The sequence below is a fragment of the Stegostoma tigrinum genome, chromosome 6, assembly GCF_030684315.1.
Source record: "Stegostoma tigrinum isolate sSteTig4 chromosome 6, sSteTig4.hap1, whole genome shotgun sequence".
NCBI classification, from domain to species: domain Eukaryota; kingdom Metazoa; phylum Chordata; class Chondrichthyes; order Orectolobiformes; family Stegostomatidae; genus Stegostoma; species Stegostoma tigrinum.
Genome location: NC_081359.1, coordinates 60,641,438 through 60,665,025, shown reverse-complemented (window position 1 = coordinate 60,665,025; position 23,588 = coordinate 60,641,438). Strand labels below are relative to the sequence as shown.

Genomic DNA, 23,588 nt, shown 5'->3' with positions numbered 1-23,588 from the left:
TTTGTAGACTACATTTCAGATTAATTTAGTACTTGTACGCTCTGTCGGGTCTCAGTAGAATTTACTTTAAAAAAATATTGTGAACCGTGAAAAAACAATCCTCAACAAATGAAGGAAGATGCAAATGTAGCAGAATCATCCTCCATATTTAACCTTAAATGCTGCCAAATATTTGTATGGATTGGAGTTGTATATGTATTTGCTGACACTGGAACTATACACAACAGATTCCTGTCACTGAGATAATGGGAACTGCAGATGCTAAAGAATCCAAGATAATAAAGTGTGAAGCTGGATGAACACAGCAGGCCAAGCAGCATCTCAGGAGCACAAAAGCTGACATTTCGGGCCTAGACCCTTCATCAGAGAGGGGGATGGGGTGAAGGTTCTGGAATAAATAGGGAGAGAGGGGGAGGCAGACCAAAGATGGAGAGAAAAGAAGATAGGTGGAGAGGAGAGTATAGGTGGGGAGGGGATAGGTCAGTCCAGGGAAGACGGACAGGTCAAGGAGGTGGGATCAGGTTAGTAGGTAGGAGATGGAGGTGCGGCTTGGGGTGGGAGGAAGGGATGGGTGAGAGGAAGAACAGGTTAGGAGGCAGAGACAGGCTGGACTGGTTTTGGGATGCAGTGGGTGGAGGGGAAGCGCTGGGCTGGTTGTGTGGTGCAGTGGGGGGAGGGGAGATTTTGAAGCTGGTAAAGTCCACATTGATACCATTGGGCTGCAGGGTTCCCAAGCGGAATATGAGTTGCTGTTCCTGCAACCTTCGGGTGGCATCATTGTGGCACTGCAGGAGGCCCATGATGGACATGTCATCTAAAGAATGGGAGGGAGAGTGGAAATGGTTTGCGACTGGGAAGTGCAGTTGTTTATTGCGAACCAAGCGGAGGTGTTCTGCAAAGCGGTCCCCAAGCCTCTGCTTGGTTTCCCCAATGCAGAGGAAGCCACACCAGGTACAATGGACGCAGTATACCACATTGGCAGATGTGCAGGTGAACCTCTGCTTAATATGGAAAGTCATCTTGGGGCTTGGGATAGGGGTGAGGGAGGAGGTGTGGGGGCAAGTGTAGCATCTCCTGCGGTTGCAGGGGAAGGTGCCGGGTGTGGTGGGGTTGGAGGGCAGTGTGGAGTGAAAAAGGGAGTCATGGAGAGAGTGGTCTCTCCGGAAAGCAGACAGGGGTGGGGATGGAAAAATGTCTTGGGTGGTGGGGTCGGATTGTAGATGGCCGAAGTGTCGGAGGATGATACGTTGTATCCGGAGGTTGGTGGGGTGGTGTGTGAGAACGAGGGGGATCCTCTTTGGGCGGTTGTGGCGGGGGCGGGGTGTGAGGGATGTGTTGCGGGAAATGCGGGAGACGCGGTCAAGGGCGTTCTCGACCACTGTGGGGGGAAGTTGCGGTCCTTGAAGAACTTGGACATCTGGGATGTGCGGGAGTGGAATGCCTCATCGTGGGAGCAGATGCAGCGGAGGCGGAGGAATTGGGAATAGGGGATGGAATTTTTGCAGGAGGGTGGGTGGGAGGATGTGTATTCTAGGTAGCTGTGGGAGTCGGTGGGCTTGAAATGGACATCAGTTACAAGCTCGTTGCCTGAGATGGAGACTGAGAGGTCCAGGAAGGTGAGGGATGTGCTGGAGATGGACCAGGTGAACTGAAGGTTGGGGTGGAAGGTGTTGGTGAAGTGGATGAACTGTTCGAGCTCCTCTGGGGAGCAAGAGGCGGCGCCGATACAGTCATCAATGTAACGGAGGAAGAAGGTGGGGTTTGGAGCCTGTGTAGGTGCGGAAGAGGGACTGTTCCACGTAACCTACAAAGAGGCAGGCATAGCTGGGGCCCATGCGGGTGCCCATGGCCACTCCCTTTGTCTGTAGGAAGTGGGAGGAATCGAAAGAGAAGTTGTTGAGGGTGAGGACGAGTTCAGCTAGGCGGATGAGAGTGTCGGTGGAGGGGGACTGGTCGGGCCTGCGGGACAGGAAGAAGCGGAGGGCCTTGAGGCCATCTGCATGCGGAATACAGGTGTGTAGGGACTGGACGTCCATGGTGAAAATGAGGTGTTGGAGGCCAGGGAATTGGAAGTGCTGGAGGAGGTGGAGGGCGTGGGTTGTGTCACGGACGTAGGTAGGGAGTTCCTGGACCAAAAGGGAGAAAATGGAGTCCAGATAAGTGGAGATGAGTTCGGTGGGGCAGGAACAGGCTGAGACAATGGGTCGACCAGGGCAGGCAGGTTTGTGGATTTTGGGAAGGAGATAGAAACGGGCCGTGCGGGTTTGGGGAACAATGAGGTTGAAGGCTGTGGGTGGGAGGTCCCCTGAGGTGATGAGGTCATGAATGGTGTTGGAGATGATGGTTTGGTGCTCGGGGGTGGGTCATGATCGAGGGGGCGGTAGGAGTTGGTGTCGGAGAGTTAGCGTTTGGCCTCGGCGATGTAGAGGTCACTGCACTATACTACCACTGCGCCACCCTTGTCTGCGGGTTTGATGGTGAGGTTGGGGTTGGAGCGGAGGGAGCGGAGGGCTGCCCGTTCTGTGGGGGAGAGGTTGGAGTGGGTGAGAGGGATGGAGAGGTTGAGGCGGTTAATGTCTCGATGGCAGTTGGAGATGAAGAGGTTGAGGAAAGGTAGGAGGCCTGGGGGTGGTGTCCAGGAGGAGGACTTGTGTTGGAACCTTGTTGTTTGTAATAACAATAGTCAAAGGATATTTAGTATGAGACTGTAAGCATTTGAAAATTCGCAAAACCTAATTGTATTTGCATAGGCTGATTACACAATCACTGGAAGAATTTTATATTAAAACATAAACATAATTTTTGAAAAAATCTTTGCATTTTACACAAATATAAGATTTCTGTTATTGTATCAAATACATTCATCCCAGCACAACTAATCTGCAATGTCTTGTTCTAGTTTATCAAATTCAATCTTGTCAATGACTTTACAGTCATATAATTAACTATTCAACTGTATTGTTAGGGTCAGTCATGGAGCAGAACAAAAGTGTTGGGCAATAATGGAGAGGCACAAATAGTGATGTACAATTTTCTGAAAACGGCTGTATCACAAACCAGGCCAGGCAGTGTTTATAAATACATGTTACATTGTTACAAATGTGTAGACTGTGAATCATTATGATCAATATGAAATAGGCGTACATAGTTACTGACAAGATATCTGGAACTGCACATTGTCTAATAGTTAACCGTATTGACGTTTGGACTTTTAGTTAGATATTGAATTTTAAACTGGGAAAACGGAGCTGATCTGCAAATTTTGTGTATTAGATGGCTTTATTCTTCAATGTGCAATCTGACTGCCACATTTGATTGAACAGTATTGATAATTATAATTCAAACATACTTCCAAAAGTAGTTCAAAAGTACAAGATGTTCAGGACCTTGGAACATCCTGTAAGCTTTTCTTCAATCAAATAAGATGTTTCTCTTTTCTTTTCCAAAACCTAGTTTAGATTTTTCTAGCTTGGAAAGAGAAAGTTTCTTCACTGTCAATAACAAGTGCAGAAAGGTTTGTAAATAAAACAATTTTTTTGAAGTGTTTATATATCTAGCCACAGTTAAATAAGGTAGAAGTCTCATTAGAAACACTATTTCTTTATTTGAAAATATGTACCTGAAACACTTGCACATTAGCTGACCTCTCAGGTGTTATATTTCCAATTTATTGATTTGTAGAAGTCCTAACCCAACTTTCTAGAAATAGACAATTTTTATTGCAAGTATATCGATAAAAAAACTAATGTATATATATTGCAGAGATGAGCAATATAAATATCAAGACTTAGTCATAAGTTGAAGTATTTCAGATACATGCAGTCAAAGGGACAGAAGCCAGTGGTGAGTTGAAAGATACAACTTTTGGTGAAAGACAGAAGAGAGAAAACAGCACAATTGGAATCGAAGGATTTGTAACCTTCTGGCTGGAAGTCTCTGGACTTGCCCTCAATTGAACTTGGGTTGGTCAGCCCCAGCAACAGCAGTTCAGGTAGTCATCCTTGGACATGCCAAACAGCCTATACAGTATTGGGATGTTATGTAGTCCATAATTTTAATCTGTACAATGCTACATGACTGCCTCACCCAGCTGCATGATGTCATGGATTGCCTGCTCCACCACTCATTAGATCATGGTTGATCTATATTTTAATTCAATTCAACTACCTTGGTTCCATATCCCTTAGCACCATTGCCTAACAAAGTTCTCAGATTTAAAGTTTTCTATTAACGCAGCTGCAATGGTTCTGATAAGCAACTAAACATTGGTCTGAAGAAACATAAAGATTAGTTTGAAAACTTACCTGCTAGCTGCTCCCACGAACAATTGTTTCGGAGATAGCTGGAACTGCAGATGCTGGAGAATCTGAGATAACAAGGTGTAGAGCTGGATGAACACAGCAGGCCAAGCAGGATCAGAGGAACAGGAAGGCTGACGTTTTAGGCCTAGACCCTTCTTGGCTGGTTTGACTCAATGTGAGGTTGTTACCGCTCCCTATTCAGTCCAAATAGCCAATTATGTCATCAAAACCCAATCCGTGCATTTAAAGAGTATTCAGGCAGCTAGGAGGTCAGTGTTATTACACCTGAAGTTAAGCTTGGTAACATTGGCACTGGATAGTGTGGACAAGTAGCCTACTACATTTTGATTATTTTCTGTCAAGCAGATGAGTTAAAATGTGGCCCAACCTCCAGAGCAAACCTTCAGAGATATGCAACATGTTTCCCAAGTAAACTGCTGGCACATGCTATAGGTGCGACAACAAAATGTGAGGCTGGATGAACACAGCAGGCCCAGCAGCACCCCAGGAGCACAAAAGCCGACGCCTCGGGCCTAGACCCTTCATGAAGGGTCGGCTTTTGCGCTCCTGGGGTGCTGCTGGGCCTGCTGTGTTCATCCAGCCTCACATTTTGTTGTCTTGGATTCTCCAGCATCTGCAGTTCCCATTATCACTGTTGTAGGTGTGACATTGATTTAGCAGAGTGCCGTACAACAATGTGACCACTCCCTTGACTGAACCTTGCTGACAACCATGACAAGCTGCTGGGTTTGTGTCTGCATTAAAAGGGAAGGCAAGGCAGACATGCTGTGAGCCTGTGAGTTTTGAATGAGGAAACAAAACGCAAAAATGCAAGGCTAGGCGCAAAATAGGTAAGCACAAGAGAGCATATGAAGAGCCCTGAGGTGAACTAGCACTGATCATGAGAAGGGTATCTCTCTCTGTATACATAGTGGCCTGGCAGCAGCATTACTATGAAAGGAGTCAGTGTGCTCCAAAGTGCAGCACTGAAGTGGAGAACTGTAACCCAAGTGAGTTCAAAATGTACCATGATAATGTTGTGAGGCTGAAACATGTCCACTGCCAACCTCTGTGATTGGGGCTACTTTGGGATGGGAGAGCAGGTGGTTGCTACTTATAGACCGTTCCTTGAGATATTAGGGGCTGCAGGCAAGAATGAAGTCCAGAAGAACATAAGGTGAACCAAGTACCCACTCAGACCTTCCTGTAAGGAATTATGGCTGCCAAATTTCTGTCCACTCCATGGGAGAATAGCAACTGAAGATAAGTGAATGAGAAGATGGAATAGTGAGATGTAAATGCGTGCAAATTGACCTAGCATGACTCACCAGCGATATTATCAACATACCTTTCAAACCTTGGGTGGAAAATTGGATTTTTTTCTCGTGTCAAGATCTCATTTTTCCAATTTTGTCATATTTTCCAACTGACTTATACCATTGCCCACATCATTCAGGTACTGGAGAAATTTAGTCGTATGTCTCAGATTGTACTGTAATTACTCGTAGCAGACTAATTCTGACATTTGGGAGGATTTCTCTTACACAATTTATCCTGAAATTGGACGGAATTGTGACAAAGATTGATACTTTGGATGCTGATACTTATCACTGCTACATCTAAATGTGAACAAGAGCGTGGCCTCCAGAGAATTTTCCACATGTTCATCATACCTAACATGTGAAAGATAGCTGTAGACTTCAGAAAGTAGTGGCAAAGACAATTAAATTACTCAATATAGAGGGAGAGTACAGTAGTACACATACCTTGAATACATGTCGAGACCTTCAGTGAACAACTGTTCTGAGATTTTGAGCAGTTCTTCTCTTTTTAAGATCTGTTCCTGTTTAAAAATCCCTCCCTGTGGCACCATTTCCACCTCCACACAGCAGATTGACTCTAGACAGTGAAAATTCTGCCATGCTTAATAAGTGAATCATAATTTTTGAAATGAATTGGATTTTGAAGATTAGAGAAGATAGGTAGGTCCCATCCCATCAGGTTTCCATCTCTTCCATGTTGTGTATTTTGATTTTCCTTCTCGAGTTTTCTTTTGTGGGGGTGGGGTGGTTTCAGGTTTTTACATTGCAAATCCAGCTTTTGTAAAATTTCATGTACAGTATTTATCCATAATAAACTGATTCTTAGGCAAATAGTATGTACGGCCCTCATTGCAAGAGGATTAGAGTTCAGAAGTAGGGATACCTCACTGTAGTTTTAAAAGGCTCTTGCAAGATTACACCTAGAGTATTGTGTGCAGTTTTGGTCTCCCTACCTAAGAGAGAATATACTTGCCATAGACGGACTGCAGTGGGTGTTTACTAGACTGACACTGTGGATAGCAGGACTATCAAATGAGAGAGAGATTTGTTTGATTCTCTATTCTGTATTCTCTAAAGTATGGAAGGATGAGAGGGGATCTGATTGAAACAGACAATTTTAACATAGTTGGACCAACTAGATGAGGGAAGATGTTTTTCCCAGGTGGAGAGTCTAGAACCAGGGCGCACAGTCTCAAGATATAGAGTCGGCCATTTAGACTGAGATGAGGGAAAAAATTCTTCACTCATGTGGTGGTCAACCTGTGGCATTTGCTACTACAGAAGGCTGTGAGGATCAAGTCACTAAGTCTATTCAAGAAAGAGATTGACAAATATTTAGATATTAAAGGCATCAATGGGTATGAAGAGAAGGTAGGAATATGATATTGAGATAGAAGATCAACAATGATCATGCTGAACGGCAGAGTAGGCTTAAGGGACCACATGGCGAATTCCTTCTCCTAGTTTCTATCCACTTCTGGAAGCGGATTTGTTAGTTAGATGACTGATTGACTGTTTCATCTATTTCCATTACTTTCCATTAGCTTAGCCATATAAGGACATTTCATATCCTTCTCGGATTTCTACCCTGTATGATCAGTTTGCTGCGATTACTTGCTGGAGAATTTTGTTTGTTATGACGTGCTCCGGAACAGATACTTAAACCCAAGCCTTCTGGCCCAGAGCTGGGAAACGACATTGCTCTGAACGTGTAGCTAATCTATTAAGTCTTCCTTTATTTAGACAAACACATGAGCAGGCAGGAAATAGACCGGATACGGACCATGTGCGGGCAGATGGGACAGTTTAGAATGGTGAGCCGAAGGCATGTTCTATGTTATATAATTGCATTAACCTATAGCTAACATGACTAGGATATATAATAATTTACTGCTGCTGGTTCAGATAAAGCTTTCAACAAAGAAGAGGCCCCAAGAGACATTGTTGATGTTGAAATGGAGGTCATTATTTAAAAATTTTTTTCGCATGTTGAGTTTGACTGGAACACCTGTTTTGTACATTAAATGATTTTGTACATTAAATGATTATATTTCCTAGTCATGCTAGGTTAATGCAATTTTTCTGAAGAAGGTTCTAGGTCCAAAACATCTGCCTTCCTGCTCCTCTGATGCTGCTTGGCCTGCTGTGTTCATCCAGCTCTACACTTGTCATCTCTACACCTGTTTAGTTCTCATGTTTCATTTTCTCTGAGAGAGGGGCACAATCAGATTCAAATCATCCTTGTAGCAGTCAGCCTGTGTCCAAGACCATGTTATGCACTACACAAAACAAGGGTTTGTTGTTTACAGTTTCCTCCACCTTTATTCCAGTGTTTACTGTTAAATTGCATTGACGTTTAAATATTCGTTATTGTTGTATTCTTATTTCTTGTACTCATTGACCTCCACTCAGAATCAATTAAACAATCGTCCCAATAAGTGTAAAGATCTCTCTTAATTAATTCTGATGTGGAGGTGCCAGTGTTGAACTGGCGCAGACAAAGTCAGAGGTCGCATGACATCAGGTTATATTCCAGTAGGTTTATTTGAAACCACAAGCTTTCGGAGTGTAGCCCCTTCGTCACACCTGACAAAGGGGCTACACGCTGAAAGCTTGTGATTTCAAATAAACTTATTGGACTGTAACCTGGTGTCGTGAGACCAATAAGTAATTCAACATTTCGTGCCAACTTCATCTCACAAACTGTTCACGAGAAGCTTATCCCCTCCTGGAAAGTTTACACCAGAGAATTTTCGCTCGTTTTTCACTTTGGTGTGCTCTCCTTCCAACTTCCAACACAAGCCTTTCAATTATTTATTTCCTCAATTATTTTGCTGATCGCAGTCAAAGAAGGTAGCAATCCTGAGATCACAACTTCCCTTCTTTCCTCTTGAGTTTGCCTATAATAATAATTTTAATGATACATCACCTACAAAATAGAGTGCATTTCATTCATAAATATCTTCGCTTCCACTTTAAAATCAAAATTATAGCAATAGCATTTAACAGCACTTTCAGTGCATAACTAAGTAAGCTGCAGAGTGGAAGTAATGTCATTCTATTTTACAAGTTTTGACTCACATATGTTAGGATACTGATTTGATTAGTTAATTATCTATGTATTAAATTGTGTAACTGATTAAATTCTGAGGACATTGAAAAAAATTCTTCATTTGTTTTGCTTGATGCTAAGCAATATTTGCCAATGCATGTAAACTACTAAATGTTATTAATGTCATTATTATTAATGATAAAGACAGAAAAAAATTCTGGATCTACGTGCGAATTAACTCGGTTTACCTCCTGGGAACAAGAATTAGAAAAAAAATATTCTACTCAAATGGTAAGTATTCATTTTTTTTATCCTTATCCACCCAGTATTTCCCTAAATTATCCTTCTTACATCTGTGCCAACAAAAGGATCTTGACTTATTTTCTATTGCTTTCTTAGTTTGCTGTGGTTGCAGATTTATATTATAACCACTGCCAAGAAATCCTGCAGCATATTAGAAGCAATGAACTTGACAAGGTATGTAATTCTCGTAAAAATCTCAAACAGACGTAGAATGGAAATCTTTTTTTGTCAAGAAACGTAAATATGACACCCAGTTTGTAAGACAACCAAAGGCTCAGGAAAAGTTTACTTTTACAATGTGACTTTACTTCTCACATAAGAATTTGTGTGTATTCTCTTCACAAGTCTTAGTGTGATACAGTGACACACACAGGGAAAAAGTAGAGGTCACAAGAGGACAGCATTTACATCAATGCAACAACATTGCTGGCAAAATATTGATAGAAGTTGAGATCACCGAAATAACAGGTCACATGAAAATGGATAAGCAGATACTATTGGAAAGACTACAAAGTGTGGAGCTGGATGAACACAGCAGGCCAAGCAGCATCTCAGGAGCACAAAAGCTGACGTTTCGGGCAGAGACCCTTCATCAGAGAGGGGTATGGGGAGAGGGAACTGGAATAAATAGGGAGAGGGGGGAGGCGGACCAAGATGGAGAGAAAACAAGATAGGTAGAGAGGAGAGTATAGGTGGGGAGGTAGGGAGGGGATAGGTCAGTCCAGGGAAGATGGACAGGTCAAGGACGCAGGATGAGGTGGTAGGTAGGAAATGGAGGTGCGGTTTGAGGTGGGAGGAAGGGATGGGTGAGAGGAAGAACAGGTTAGGGAAGCAGAGACAGGCTGGGCTGGTTTTGGGATGCAGTGGCGGGGGAAGGGACGAGCTAGGCTGGTTTTGGGATGCAGTGGGGGGGGGGGGAAACTGGGCTGGTTTTGGGATGCAGTAGGGGAAGGGGAGATTTTGAAGCTTGTGAAGTCCATGTTGATACCATTGGGCTGCAGGGTTCCCAAGCAGAATATAAGTTGCTGTTCCTGCAACCTTCGGGTGGCATCATTGTGGCACTGCAGGAGACCCATGATAGACATGTCGTCTGAGGAATGGGAGGGGGGATTGAAATGGTTCGCGACTGGGAGGTGCAGTTGTTTGTTGCGAACTGAGCAGAAGTGTTCTGCAAAGCAGTCCTCAAGCCTCCGCTTTTCCCAATGTAGAGGAAGCCACACTGGGTGCAATGGATACAATACACCGCATTGGCAGATGTGCAGGTGAACATCTGCTTGATATGGAAGGTCATCCTGGGGCCTAGAATGGGGGTGAGGGAGGTGGTGTGGGGGCAAGTGTAGCACTTCCTGCGGTTGCAGGGGAAGGTGCCGGGTGTGGTGGGGTTGGAGGGGAGTGTGGAGCGGACAAGGGAGTCGCAGAGAGAGTGGTCACTCCTGAAGGCAGACAAGGGGGGGGATGGAAAAATGGCTTGGGTGGTGGGGTCAGATTGTAGATGGCCGAAGTGTCGGAAGATGATACATTGTATCCGGAGGTTGGTGGGGTGGTATGTGAGGATGAGGGGGATCCTGTGGGGGCGGTTGTGGCGGGGGTGGGGTGTGAGGGATGTGTTGCGGGAAATGCAGGAGACGCGGTCAAGGGCGTTCTCGACCACTGCGGGTGGAATGTTGCGGTCCTGGAAGAACGTGGACATCTGGAATTTGCGGGAGTGGAGTGCCTCATCGTGGGAGCAGATGCGGTGGAGGCGGAGGAATTGGGAATAGGGGATGGAATTTTTGCAGGAGGGTGGGTGGGAGGGGGTGTATTCTAGGTAGCTGTGGGAGTCGGTGGGCTTGAAATGGACATCAGTTTCCAGCTGGTTGCTGGAGATGGAGACTGAGGGGTCCAGGAAGGTGAAGGATGTGTTGACGATGGCCCAGGTGAACTGGAGGTTAGGGTGGAAGGTGTTGGTAAAGAGGATAAACTGTTTGAGCTCCTATGGGGAGCAAGAGGCGGTGCCGATACAGTCATCAATGTAACGGAGGAAGAGGTGGGGTTTGGGGCCTGTGTAGATGCGGAAGAGGGACTGTTCCACGTAACCTACAAAGAGGCAGGCATAGCTTGGGCCCATGTGGGTACCCATGGCCACCCCCTTTGTCTGTAGGAAGTGGGAGGAATTGAAAGAGAAGTTGTTGAGGGTGAGGACGAGGTCAGCTAGGCGGATGAGGGTGTCGGTGGAGGGGGATTGGTCGGGCCTGCAGGACAGGAAGAAGCGGAGGGCCTTGAGGCCATCTGCATGAGGAATCAGGCTCATCTTCACATACTACCCTACCAACCTCCAGATACAACGTATCATCCTCCGACACTTCTGACACTTTGTTATCTTAGATTCTCCAGCATCTGCAGTTCTCATTATCACTATTGGAAAGACTGGCCATTTTTAAACTGGAGGAGCCATCAGACTGGGTGGCTTGCAAGTCACTAGGGGAAGTACAGGATTTACATATATTTGGAAAGGCAAGGAATGATAGGGATAATTAACATGGCTTTGTGCGTGGGACAGTGTGTCTCACGAACTTGATTCAGTTTTTAAAGAAGTAGCAAAGAGGATTGATGAATGCAGAGCAGTGGACGTTGTCAATGCCAACTTCAGGAAGGCATTTGACAAAGTTCTGTACAGTAGACTGGTTAACAAGGTTAGATAACATACGGTACAGGGAGAAATAAGAATTTGGACCCAAATATGCTGAAAGGTAGGAGACAGAGTGGTGGTAGAGGGTTGCTTTTCGGACTGTAGGTCTGTGACCAGTGGTGTGCCACAAGGATTGGTGCTCAGTCTACTGCTTTTTGACATTTATATAAATGTTTTGACTGTGAATACAGGACATATAGTTAGTAAGTTTGCAGGTGGCACCAATATCAGTAGTGTAGTGGACAGCCAAGGACATTACCTCAGAGTACAACAGGACCTTAATCACATGGGCTGAAGGATGGAGTTTCAGCTAGATAAATGTGAGGTGCTACAGTTTGATAGGGAAAATCAGGACAGGATTTATGCACTTAATGGTAAGGTCCTGGAGAGTTTCGACAAACAGTGATCGTGGAGTGCAGGTTCATAGTTCCTTGAAAGTAGTGTCGCGGGTGGACAGGGTAGTGAAGAAGGCATTTGATACGCTTGCCTTTACTCATCAGTGCACGGAGTGTTTGAGTTGGAAGGACGTGTTGTGGCTGTACAGGACATTGGTTCGGCCACTTTTGGAATATTGCATTCAATTCTGGTCTCCCTGCTATAGGATGTTGTTAAACTTGAAAGGGTTCAGAAAAGATTTAGAAGGATGTTGCCAGGGTTGGAGGGTTTGAGCTGGAGGGACAGGCAGAATAGGCTGGGGCTACCTTTCCTGGGTGACCTTGTTCAAGTTTATAAAATCATGAGGGCCATGGATAGGGTGAGTAGTCGAGGTATTTTCCCCAATGGAGGGGAGCCCCAAACTAGAGACCATAGGTTTAAGGTGAGGGGGGAAAAAATTTAAAAGGGATTTATGGGGAAACTTTTCATACAGAGGGCTGTGCATGTATGGAACAAACTGCCTGAGGAAGTGGTGGAGGCTGGTACAATTATAACATTTAAAAGTCATCTGGATGGATATAAGAATAGGAAGGGTTTAGAGGGATATGGGCCACATGCTTGCAAATGGGACTAGATTAATTTAGGATAAATGGCTGGCATGGACAAGTTGGACTGAAGGGTCTGTTTCCGTGCTGTACAGCTCTATGATTTAATGACTCTAAGTAGGGGTAGGGATAACAGAGGAGCTTGCCTTAAACTTTTAATCTTTCCTAGATACAAGAAAAGATGCCAGAAAGTTGTAATGTTGTACATGTTATATTCTTATTCAAGAAAGGACGTAACAAGTAACCACTCATCCACCAGTTCGACATTGGTTCTGAAGAAAAGCCAAATTGACTTGAAATGTTAACTCTGTAACTCTCTCCACAGATGCTGCCAGACCTGTTGAATTTCTTCAGCATTTTCTCTTTGTAATTCACATTTCCAGCATTTGCAATACTTTGCTTTTATTTAGTTTAATATTAGTGATGGATAAGGTTTTAGGAATAATAATTAAAGAAAAAAATTAACAGCAATTTGATATTAGTTTGAGTAGTTAATTACAGCCGGCAAAAGACAAATTGTACTGTTTTCTGGTGAAATAACAGAGAGGGCTAATGCTGGTGAATGAGGTGACTGTTAACTATTCACATTTTAGAAAGTGTTTGACAAAGTTTGACATAACAGATTGATTATCAAAATTGAAGTTCATGGAACACGAGGTCAATGTGAGTTTGGATAAAAATGTTGGTCGAAGAATAAAAGCAGTGGTACAGGCAGTCAGTCCCTAAGGTGTGAACAGGTTCTGCTCTCGAGTCTGTTTACAAGTCAATTGTACACAAGTCAAAACTTAATGCTGAACAATATAAAATAGTCGTTCATAAGTACAAGGCAATGTTCCCATGTTGGAGTTTTAAATTAATACAACCCTGTATGGGATCATATTCTTAAGCACAAGTATTATAAATCAGATGTTCATAAATTGGGACCCCCTGTAAATTTTTTCAGAGTGGGGTCATTGATAAGGCTGTTGCCCAGAGGTCAGTGCTAGGTTGCAAACCTGCAAACAGTGACAGCAATATTAATCAACTGCATAGGACATAGAGGGGCAGACAAATGGCAGGTGGAATTTAGTACAGGGTGGTCAGAAATGATCTATTTTAATGGAAAGGACAGGGAGAGGTCATACAGACTCAAATGGCACAGTCCTAAATGGTTGGCAAGGATGGAAAGATCTGGGGATCATATGCCTAGATCTTTGAAGGTGGCAGGGATCTATTGATATTGCAGTTCGTAAAATATATGGAATGTTGGGCTTCATAGACATATTGGACACAAAACAAAATAAGTTATTCTGAAACTCTACAAAGCTCTACTTGGGTCACTTTGAGGGTACTACGTCCAATTCTAGTCACCATGCTTTCAGAAATATATGTAAATCCTTGTGAGGCGCATAGGACATACGTAAATGATCTCAGGCATATAAAAGTTTAGATACAAGGATTTTCTGGAGAAGCTGGCATTGCTGTCCTTTGAGTGAATGTATTTTGAGAAGAGATTTGATAGATATGTATACAATTAATGTTTGGATCGCACAATGACTAGCGGACACAGATTTAAGATCCATTCAAGAGATACAGAAAAGATGTGTGGAAGGATATTTTACATAGTCAGAGATCATATTCTTTACCTCAATGCTTTCACAGGTGATGCAAGCAGAGACTTGCAGTGATTTCAAAAGTAAATTGAATGGGTGCTGAAGGGAGGCACATTTGCAGGATATGAGAATATAGCAAGGCAATGGGCTCTCTGGATTGGCCAACAAAGAGTCAGTTTGGATTCGATGAATGAAATGACCTCCTCTGTGTCATAATCCATTTTTCCACAATGGTTGAAGTCCTGCTATTAGGATTGGCAGCAGGATGTACTCATGTTGCTGCCATCTATCAGACCTGGTGTGACATATTGCCAGTGTTCAATCAGAAGCCTGTAGCTGCTGTGCCAACTAGCAGTGACCATTGCTAAGGATACAATAGTAAGAAGACTGCACCTCAAGGGCTGAGGCACCCTCGAGGAAGGGTAGGTGAATTTAGGAGGATGTTGGGGCTAGACAGGCCATTGTGGCCAGTAAGATCCCTCCGTCCAAAAAGGAGGACTCCCACACCCTGAGCACTCTGGGAGAAGGCAAGATTGCAACGGGTGGAGACAGGGGCGTGGTTCAATTGTGCTCCCAGTGGATTGTCTACCAGCCACCTTTCCTGTCACTGGCAAATGGGATGTCAGCAAAGAGACATCAGACAAGCCTCCCTATACCTTCCTATTATTCTTAGCCTTCCTGACTCCCAATGCATCACCTAACTTTTGGTAAATTCTAGTCAATGACTTTGCAACACCTTAGGCATCAGTAACAGTTGAGGCATAACTGACTATGACTGAGAAGGTTAGTCTTCTTAAAAATCTGTGTAACAAAATATTGATAACCCTTTTTTGTTCATTAGCGTCAGTCTTGGTTCAAGAGGCAGCACTCTTGCCTCAAGATCAATTCCATAAAAGGAAATATGTAACCTTTAGTGTAATATCCGGGGAGTGCCACACTTTTGGAGGTCTCATCTTTTGAATCAGATGTTAAACTAATGCCCCATCTGCCGTCTCAATAGATTACAGCACTCCCTCTCATGACTCTAAACAGTAAAAAAGGGAAAGTAGAACAGTAGTAACACAACCAACATTTTCAAGTCCCCTCTGAGTCACATGCTATTGTGATTTTGCCACGTCACTTATTCCTTTATTGTAATACACTTAATATCTTAGAATTTCCCACCTAAAACCATCCTAACGCCTGCAGTTGTATAATTGATGGAAGGCCACCATCAAGCCCAGACCAAGTCGAAAGGGCAAATATATGTGGTCTTGACAATGGCACCAGAATCTGGAGAACAATTCACAAGTGCTTCAAACTTTGCTGCATAAAGATGCTGGAGATAATTATTCTTATGACTGATACTCTGTTTGGAAGTAGAAAACAGCAAGTGTTACACGGCCAATTCACAATGAATTTCTTATTCCTTTCAAAAAAGACCTTTAAGCCTTTACCTTTTGCCTTGTCTGTAATATCCTACCTCAATCTAAGCATTCTTCTTCCCTTTTCTCCTACTCCATGTCCAGCATTCAAATGCTTTCTTGAGTGTGACTAGTACAATACAAATGTAAATTGTTAATCCAGCTCAATACACAATCAATGCTTCAAACATTGCTCATTTAACAGAAAAGAATAATAACTTATCTCTATTGAGCATGTTAAGCAGTGTTGTCAGGTAGGTTATAGTGAGGAGAGGCAATGGCCTAGTGGTATTATCACTAGATTACTAATTCAGGAAACCCTGGTAATGTCCTGGGGGACCCGCGTTCAAATCCCACTAATGCAGATGGAATTCAATGTAGAGAAAAGAAATCTGGAATTAGGAGTCTAATAATGACCATGAATCCATTATTATTTGTTGGGGAAAAACCCATCTTCACTTAATGCAGTGTGGAGCTGGAGAACATAGCAGGTCTGGCAGCATTAGAGGAGCAGCAAAGTCAACGTTTCAGGTTTGCACTCTCTATTGGGACTGGTAAAGTTATAGTGATGGCATTGTATGGGAGTGACTCCCAGAACAACAAAAGGAGACTTCTGATCTACAATACAATTATAAACCTGAAATGTCACCTTTCCTGCTCCTCTGATGCTGACCTGCAGCTCCACAATGTGTTGACTCAGACTCAAACATCTGCAGTTCTTCCAATCTCCATCTGGTTCACTAATGTCCTTTGGGGAAGAAAACTACAGTCCTTACCTGAGATAATGGGAACTGCAGATGCTGGAGATTCCAAGATAATAAAATGTGAGGCTGGATGAACACAGCAGGCCAAGCAGCATCTCAGGAGCACAAAAGCTGACGTTTCGGGCCTAGACCCTTCATCAGAGAGGGGGATGGGGGGAGGGAACTGGAATAAATAGGGAGAGAGGGGGAGGCGTATTGAAGATGGAGAGTAAAGAAGATAGGTGGAGAAGGTGTGGGTGGGGAGGTAGGGAGGGGATAGGTCAGTCCAGGGAAGACGGACAGGTCAAGGAGGTGGGATGAGGTTAGTAGGTAGCTGGGGGTGCGGCTTGGGGTGGGAGGAAGGGATGGGTGAGAGGAAGAACCGGTTAGGGAGGCAGAGACAGGTTGGACTGGTTTTGGGATGCAGTGGGTGGGGGGGAAGAGCTGGGCTGGTTGTGTAGTGCAGTGGGGGGAGGGGATGAACTGGGCTGGTCCAGGGATGCAGCGGGGGAAGGGGAGACCCCGAAACTGGTGAAGTCCACACCAACACCATATGGCCGCAGGGCTCCCAGGCGGAACATGAGCCGCTGTTCCTGCAACCCTCGGGCGGCACCACCGTGGCAGTGCAGGAGGCCCATGATGGACACGCCATCAAGAGAATGGGAGGGGGAGTGGAAATGGTCCGCGACTGGGAGGTGCAGCCGCCCGCCGCGAACTGAGCGGAGGTGCTCTGCAAAGCGGTCCCCAAGCCTCCGCCTGGCTTCCCCAATGCAGAGAAAGCCGCACCGGGTACAGTGGATGCAGTATACCACATTGGCAGATGTGCAGGTGAACCTCTGCTCAATGTGGAATGTCATCTTGGGGCCTGGGATGGGGGTGAGGGAGGAGGTGTGGGGACAAGTGTAACATTTCCTGCGGTTGCAGGGGAAGGTGCCGGGTGTGGTGGGGTTGGAGGGCAGTGTGGAGCGAACAAGGGAGTCACGGAGAGAGTGGTCTCTCCGGAAAGCAGACAGGGGTGGGGATGGAAAAATGTCTTGGGTGGTGGGGTCGGATTGTAAATGGCGGAAGTGTCGGAGGATAATGCGTTGTATCCGGAGGTTGGTAGGGTGGTGTGTGAGAACGAGGGGGATCCTCTTGGGGCGGTTGTGGCGGGGGCGGGGTGTGAGGGATGTGTCGCGGGAAATGCGGGAGACGCGGTCAAGGGCGTTCTCAATCACCGTGGGGGGGAAGTTGCGGTCCTTAAAGAACTTGGACATCTGGGATGTGCGGGAGTGGAATGTCTTATCGTGGGAGCAGATGCGGCGGAGGCGGAGGAATTGGGAATAGGGGATGGAATTTTTGCAGGAGGGTGGGTGGGAGGAGGTGTATTCTAGGTAGCTGTGGGAGTCGGTGGGCTTGAAATGGACATCAGTTACAAGCTCGTTGCCTGAGATGGAGACTGAGAGGTCCAGGAAGGTGAGGGATGTGCTGGAGATGGCCCAGGTGAACTGAAGGTTGGGGTGGAAGGTGTTGGTGAAGTGGATGAACTGTTCGAGCTCCTCTGGGGAGCAAGAGGCGGCGCCGATACAGTCATCAATGTACCGGAGGAAGAGGTGGGGTTTGGGGCCTGTGTAGGTGCGGAAGATGGACTGTTCCGGGTCTGGCCTACATGTTACTCCAGACTGACAGCAACCTGGTTGAGTCTTAAACTGCCCTCTGGGCAATTTGAGATGGGTAACAAATACTGGCCTGGCCAGCAATGCCCTCATTCCCATGAATGAATAATAAAAAAAATATAGTAAAAAAAATTGTTATTTTCAAGAACAATAACCAATTTTTTTTGCTAGACAGTAGAATGAGTAAGAAGCCAATTTTCTGTAGTGCTATTTTAGCGCATGTGCAAATAGTATATATCATATAGTGATGCCAACTCAAATTACAAGAAGTTTGCAAATATTAGCAGTTTGCCTGAAGAATAATGTTTTCAAAGTATAAAGCTGTCAATATAATATATGTTTATATGTTATTGTAGGTCAGAAATCTCCTTTTGTTGTTCTGGGAGTCATTCACATACAATGCTATTGCTACATCTTTCCCAGATATATGCCAGCTTTTCTGCTCTTATGACGCACAACTGTACAAGGTAAATAAGAACTTTTACCAGCAGAAAGGTAGCATTTGAGCTTCCTGATGGCGCTATATTAAACATACCACCGATCGCAACATACAAGTCAACATTTGAAGCCTTGAAAATTCGTTACAAAGGCAGGGCTTGAGTGTAAAACCACTGGTGATGGTGAAGGTGACCTATTTTGAAATATCAGGATAAACACTGACAATTCTAAACAAATCAATGTGAAATGGTCTATTGAATGAATTAATTCTACAAGGATATCTTTAAACACAATCAAAACATTTTAAGAACCATCAAATTAATTGTCTTTGGAAATAAATACAAAGAATTAATTGAATTCATTCCGAGTTAGTTTGGTTATGGCATCATCATAAGGATTCTTCCCTGGACTAGATTTGCTGCTTTCAGCTTCATAATCATCCCCTTATTTCCCCAACAAAAAAATTATCTTTCTTTCCAATCACAGAATTGAACATTCTGCATTTTTTGAACGATCTGATGACAGTCCATGTCTTCATAGTATCTCATACTTTGAGGGTGAATCCACCCATTCATGAAACCTACATTGAGTTTCTGTGGAACCGTGCAGCAATCAAAGGTCAAAAGGGTCAGTGTGAAAACCAAAGTGGAATATAAAAATAGCCACTCAGTGTCAGGATTGCGGGCAAAATGAAGGGTTCTCTCAAAGTGGCCACCCGGTCTTTGTTGGTCACCTAAGTATAGGGAAAACCACACCATGAACAGTGAATACAGCATTCTAGATTGGAAGAAGTACATCACACTTCACCTGGAAGGAATGTTTGGAGCCTAGATCAGTGAAGAAAGAGACGGTAAAGGATAGTTATTACAACTCCTGTGTCCAAAGGTCGATCTCCAGGGTTTGTATCCTCCTCTTTCCCAGTATATTTGCAATTTTGGGTGATTTCTTCATAGGGACCCCATGTTCCCTTCCATTATATGGGGTCCAAACATTGATAACGTGTGTTCCTTGTTTAGATCACCAGGATGTCTATTCCACACTTTATTGAAATACAGCTTCACTCATTCTTTATCTACCCAACCTTTGGGGCGGCACGGTGGCTCAGTGGTTAGCACTGCAGCCTCACAGCGCCAGGGACCCGGGTTCAATTCCAGCTTCGGGCGACTGTCTATGCGGAGTTTGCACATCCTCCCCGTGTCTGTGTGGATTTCCTCCGGGTGCTCCGGTTTCCTCCCACTGTCCAAAGATGTGAGGTTAGGTAGATTGGCCATGCTAAATTGCCTGTAGTGTTCAGGGGTGTGTGGGTTATAGCGGGATGGGTCTGGGTGGATGCTCCAAGGGGCGGTGTGGACTTGTTGGGCTGTCGGGCCTGTTTCCACACTGTAGGGAATCTAATCTTTGTCATGGATATGCACAAAACCTCTTGCAGAGAATTTGATTTTCAGTATGGTTTCATATTTATAAATACCAAAACCCTGTCCCCTTCCCCACAGCACCATTCTGTGCAAGCAGGAAAGTTGTAATTGCTGCCCTCCTTTCTCTTCACTGGCCTCAACTCCAAACATTCCTTCCAGGTGAAGCAGTAATATAAGTGTTCTTCCAATCTAAAATACCGTATTCACTATGCATAGTGTGGTTTTCCCTATATCAGAGTGACCAAACAATGACTAGGTGGCCATTTTGCAAAACCCCTCCAGTCTGTCCACAAACCTGGCACTGAGCTGTTATTTCTATATTCTACTTTGCTTTTCATACTGACCTTTTTGAACTTTGCCTGCTGCACTGTTCCAATGTAGGTCAATGTATGTTTCAGCAACAGCACTTCATCTTTCAACTAGGCACTTTACATTGAGTTCAGCAATTTCAGTCCACAAATACTATTACCCATTTTGATTCCTTTACTTTGCTCGTTTCAGTTATTTTCTCTCTTTCAGCCAACAGCACACCTGCTCAGCACATCTTTTGCTTCTTTGTTTCTTTTCTTGTCCTATTTCCATTCCCTCCAGTCCTGATAGACTAACTCTTCTGTCATTCAGGCTGTCCTGCCTTTCCCCCGTTACAGAACTTCCTTTTGTCTTTGTCCCACCCACCATTTGCTCAAGACATATTAACGTCTCTAACTTCATACTGTTCTGATGGAGTGTAAAACATCAGTCACAAATCTGAAATGTTAACTGCTTCCCTCTCAACACAGATGCTGCCTAATCAGCCGTGTTTTCTCCAGCATTTTCTACTTTTACACCAGTTAACTGTTGCTCCAAAATTATTGCTGGTCCCAAGAGTTTGTTTTGGCTTATTTAAATGCAAAGTTGCACATAATGTCTCTGATGTAACTATTCTGACAATTTTCAACATCCCATTTTGATACATGTTTCTTCGTGGCTGGTTCCATTTTTTAACTAACACCCAAATCTCTCACTTATTATTTGATGTGTTAATTCGCAAATTTTCACCTTTAGCTTAAAATCTGCCTCAGACTTCATTCTGTTTGTTGAAGGATTCTTTTCTGTTTGGTGTACACTGTGTGCATTCTGCTGTGTGAGGGTGTCCCAAACTCCCCTACAACTTCTTGGCAATACAGCATCAATCACCCATAATAATAATGATGCTTTAATTTTCTTTTCCTCTTTTTTAAATTGTTCTTTTTCTTTCAATCATCCTTGTGCATAGCAAATGCCATACCCCAATGAAGACTCTGGGAGACCTACTATCCTCTCTTTTGCTTCTGATCATTAACAGATAAAGTAAACAGATAACGGCCATTATTTTCCAAGGAGGCAACTTAACTTTCACCGGCATCTCCATTAATGCCGGCTCAAGATCAGAAATTGGTTGTGAATTTTAAAATACATCTTATAGTCCTCCAAGATATGTTGTTGCTTCACATACTGTTTCTGTTGTTTATTTTTGATTAATAGCTGAACTCATTTTAAATATGTGTTCATTTTATTTGATTGCTGTTCAGTTTAGATTTAATGATGGCATCCTCCAAATAAGGGGCAACGTGAAAGTGCTTATTTACTGTAATATTTTAACATTTTATTGTTCTGATCTTCTGGTGTTGTTTTCTTTCAATAGTTTTGCATCATAATGATAATGTGTTGTTTATGTAAAGCCGTGTCAAATTAACTGAGATCAAATGTAAATTTCCTCATTGTTCTTTGACATGATGAAAAGTCTAGTTTAAACATTTTTTTACCATGGTATATGTACTGTCTTAACAGATGATTGAAGAAATTCTTCTCCGTGATTTTCTTGGTGACTTTTCTGTGCAGCATCTTCAGAGTGCCAGATACTTTGCCAAAAAGTTTAAAAGTTGGCTAATTGAAGCACTGGAGGGCATACCTTTGCTACTACAATCAATGAAAATGAGAGGTATCTGTATAATTAATAAAGCTTTAAACATTACAGATTTATGACCCTAGGGCTATTTATCCAAGAATTAGCATCTCAGCTGAATCTAGTACTCAAACTTCTGTGACTCCATCACTTTTGGAAACCTATCCATTAACACATCTCGCTGCTATTTTCCATGGCCTCTGCCTCTGCGCTATTTTTCCCACTGCTGTTCAAGTTAATGTTAGCTTAATGTCAACTCTCTCACTCTACCATGTCAGAGGCTATAAACCTGAATGTACAATAACTGTTCACCATTATCTCTGCTGCAGTCATGTTAGGTTTTATCAGGCCTTACTCTCCTAAACCAAAATGCTGACTCCTCCAGGATCATCCTGTTCGTTCAAACCAAGCTGTTTCCTCCATTTCCTTTTTCCCATTACACCCAACATACCTACTTGCACCAATACCATCCCTACATTTGCCCCACTTTGGCCTCCCATCCAGAGCGGGTCTTGACCCCTGCCATTTTATCATTTTTCTCCCATCTCCGAGTCGGCAATGCACAGTAGGTGCAGCATAGAATCTCTACAGTGTGGAAGCAGGCCATTCATCCAGTTGAGTCTACACCAAACTTCTGAAAAACATCCCACCCAGACCCATCCCTATGTCCAATCCCTGGTAATCCTGCCTTTCCCATGGCTAAACTCACGTAGACTTCACAATCCTAGACACTTGAGGTTTAGGACAATTTAGCTTGGCCAATCCACCTAACCTGCATATCTTTGACTGTGAGAGGAAAACAGGGCACCCAGAGGAACCACACACACAGACACTGGGAAAATGTGCATTCTCCACACAGACAGTTGTCCGAGGGTGGAATCAAGCCAGGTTCCTGGAGTTGAGGGGCAGCGGTGCTAATCACTGAGCCACCGTGCCACATCAGTGCCTGTCCTCTCCAGGCTCGTTTCTTCAAAACAACCCATAGTTCTGTTTCAAGGACTTTTAAAACTATTTTTCTCCCAAAAGAAGTTAGAAATGAATTAGATTATTCTGTTGACTTTTTGAGATTAATTCAGCTAAAATGTGGTTTTTTTGGCAACGTGATTGTAATTGAGACCTGTCCAGTATAGGCCAAAGGTATGGTAACTGTGTAATGTTTGTGTAAGCCTCATATCTGCATGATTGTGATGTGGGCTGTGGGACCAGATAAACAAGTGATGCAAGTGGATGGGAGGAGATATTTCATTGTCCTGGGGCAGGGCTAGGAAATCCTTATATTCCACTCTTGGAAAAGAAGAGAAAAATGATCAGAAGGATCAGTTGTTCAAGCCTGGGCCTGGCAATATGGCAGCAGTAACTCAGGAAGTTTCATGGTGTCATGTGATGCTTTGGGAAGTGATTCAACAGTCACATGCCATCTCCTTACCTACCACAGCACTAGCCTCTTAAATTATTCAATGCACTACATCTTTATCACTCAATCAGAAACAATACAATTACTCTCAGAACTTGCACTGAACGACCAGTGATTACACCTCATCCTGTTGCAGAGAAGGAAACTCTAGGACTATTACCAGCTACTAAGCACACTTTGAAGTATATGTCCACCATGAGTACAGGTAGACAGTGGGATATCCTGTTTGTGATCTCATGTGTGTGCAGAATAACTTTGGGGTCATCACTTGTGACACTTATGATTTATCCTTTTCTCACTACTTGACCAAAATATTTTAGAGTTAACAGCCACATTTGTTTTGTTTGTTTCTCCTCAGGATTTGTGTGTGTGTAGATT

The 23,588-nt window shown here is 43.9% G+C and overlaps 1 protein-coding gene across 1 annotated transcript in view; it reads left to right on the top strand.

Moving 5' to 3' along the window:
• The window catches only part of LOC125453253 (DNA-binding protein RFX8-like), an 86,526-nt gene that overhangs the window by 25,661 nt on the left and 37,277 nt on the right, over positions 1 to 23,588 (top strand). The window contains exons 4-6 of the mRNA XM_059646965.1: positions 9,075 to 9,152; positions 18,376 to 18,486; positions 21,682 to 21,832. Of these exons, the coding sequence (XP_059502948.1) occupies positions 9,075 to 9,152; positions 18,376 to 18,486; positions 21,682 to 21,832 (340 nt within the window). The remainder of the gene's footprint in view (positions 1 to 9,074; positions 9,153 to 18,375; positions 18,487 to 21,681; positions 21,833 to 23,588) is intronic.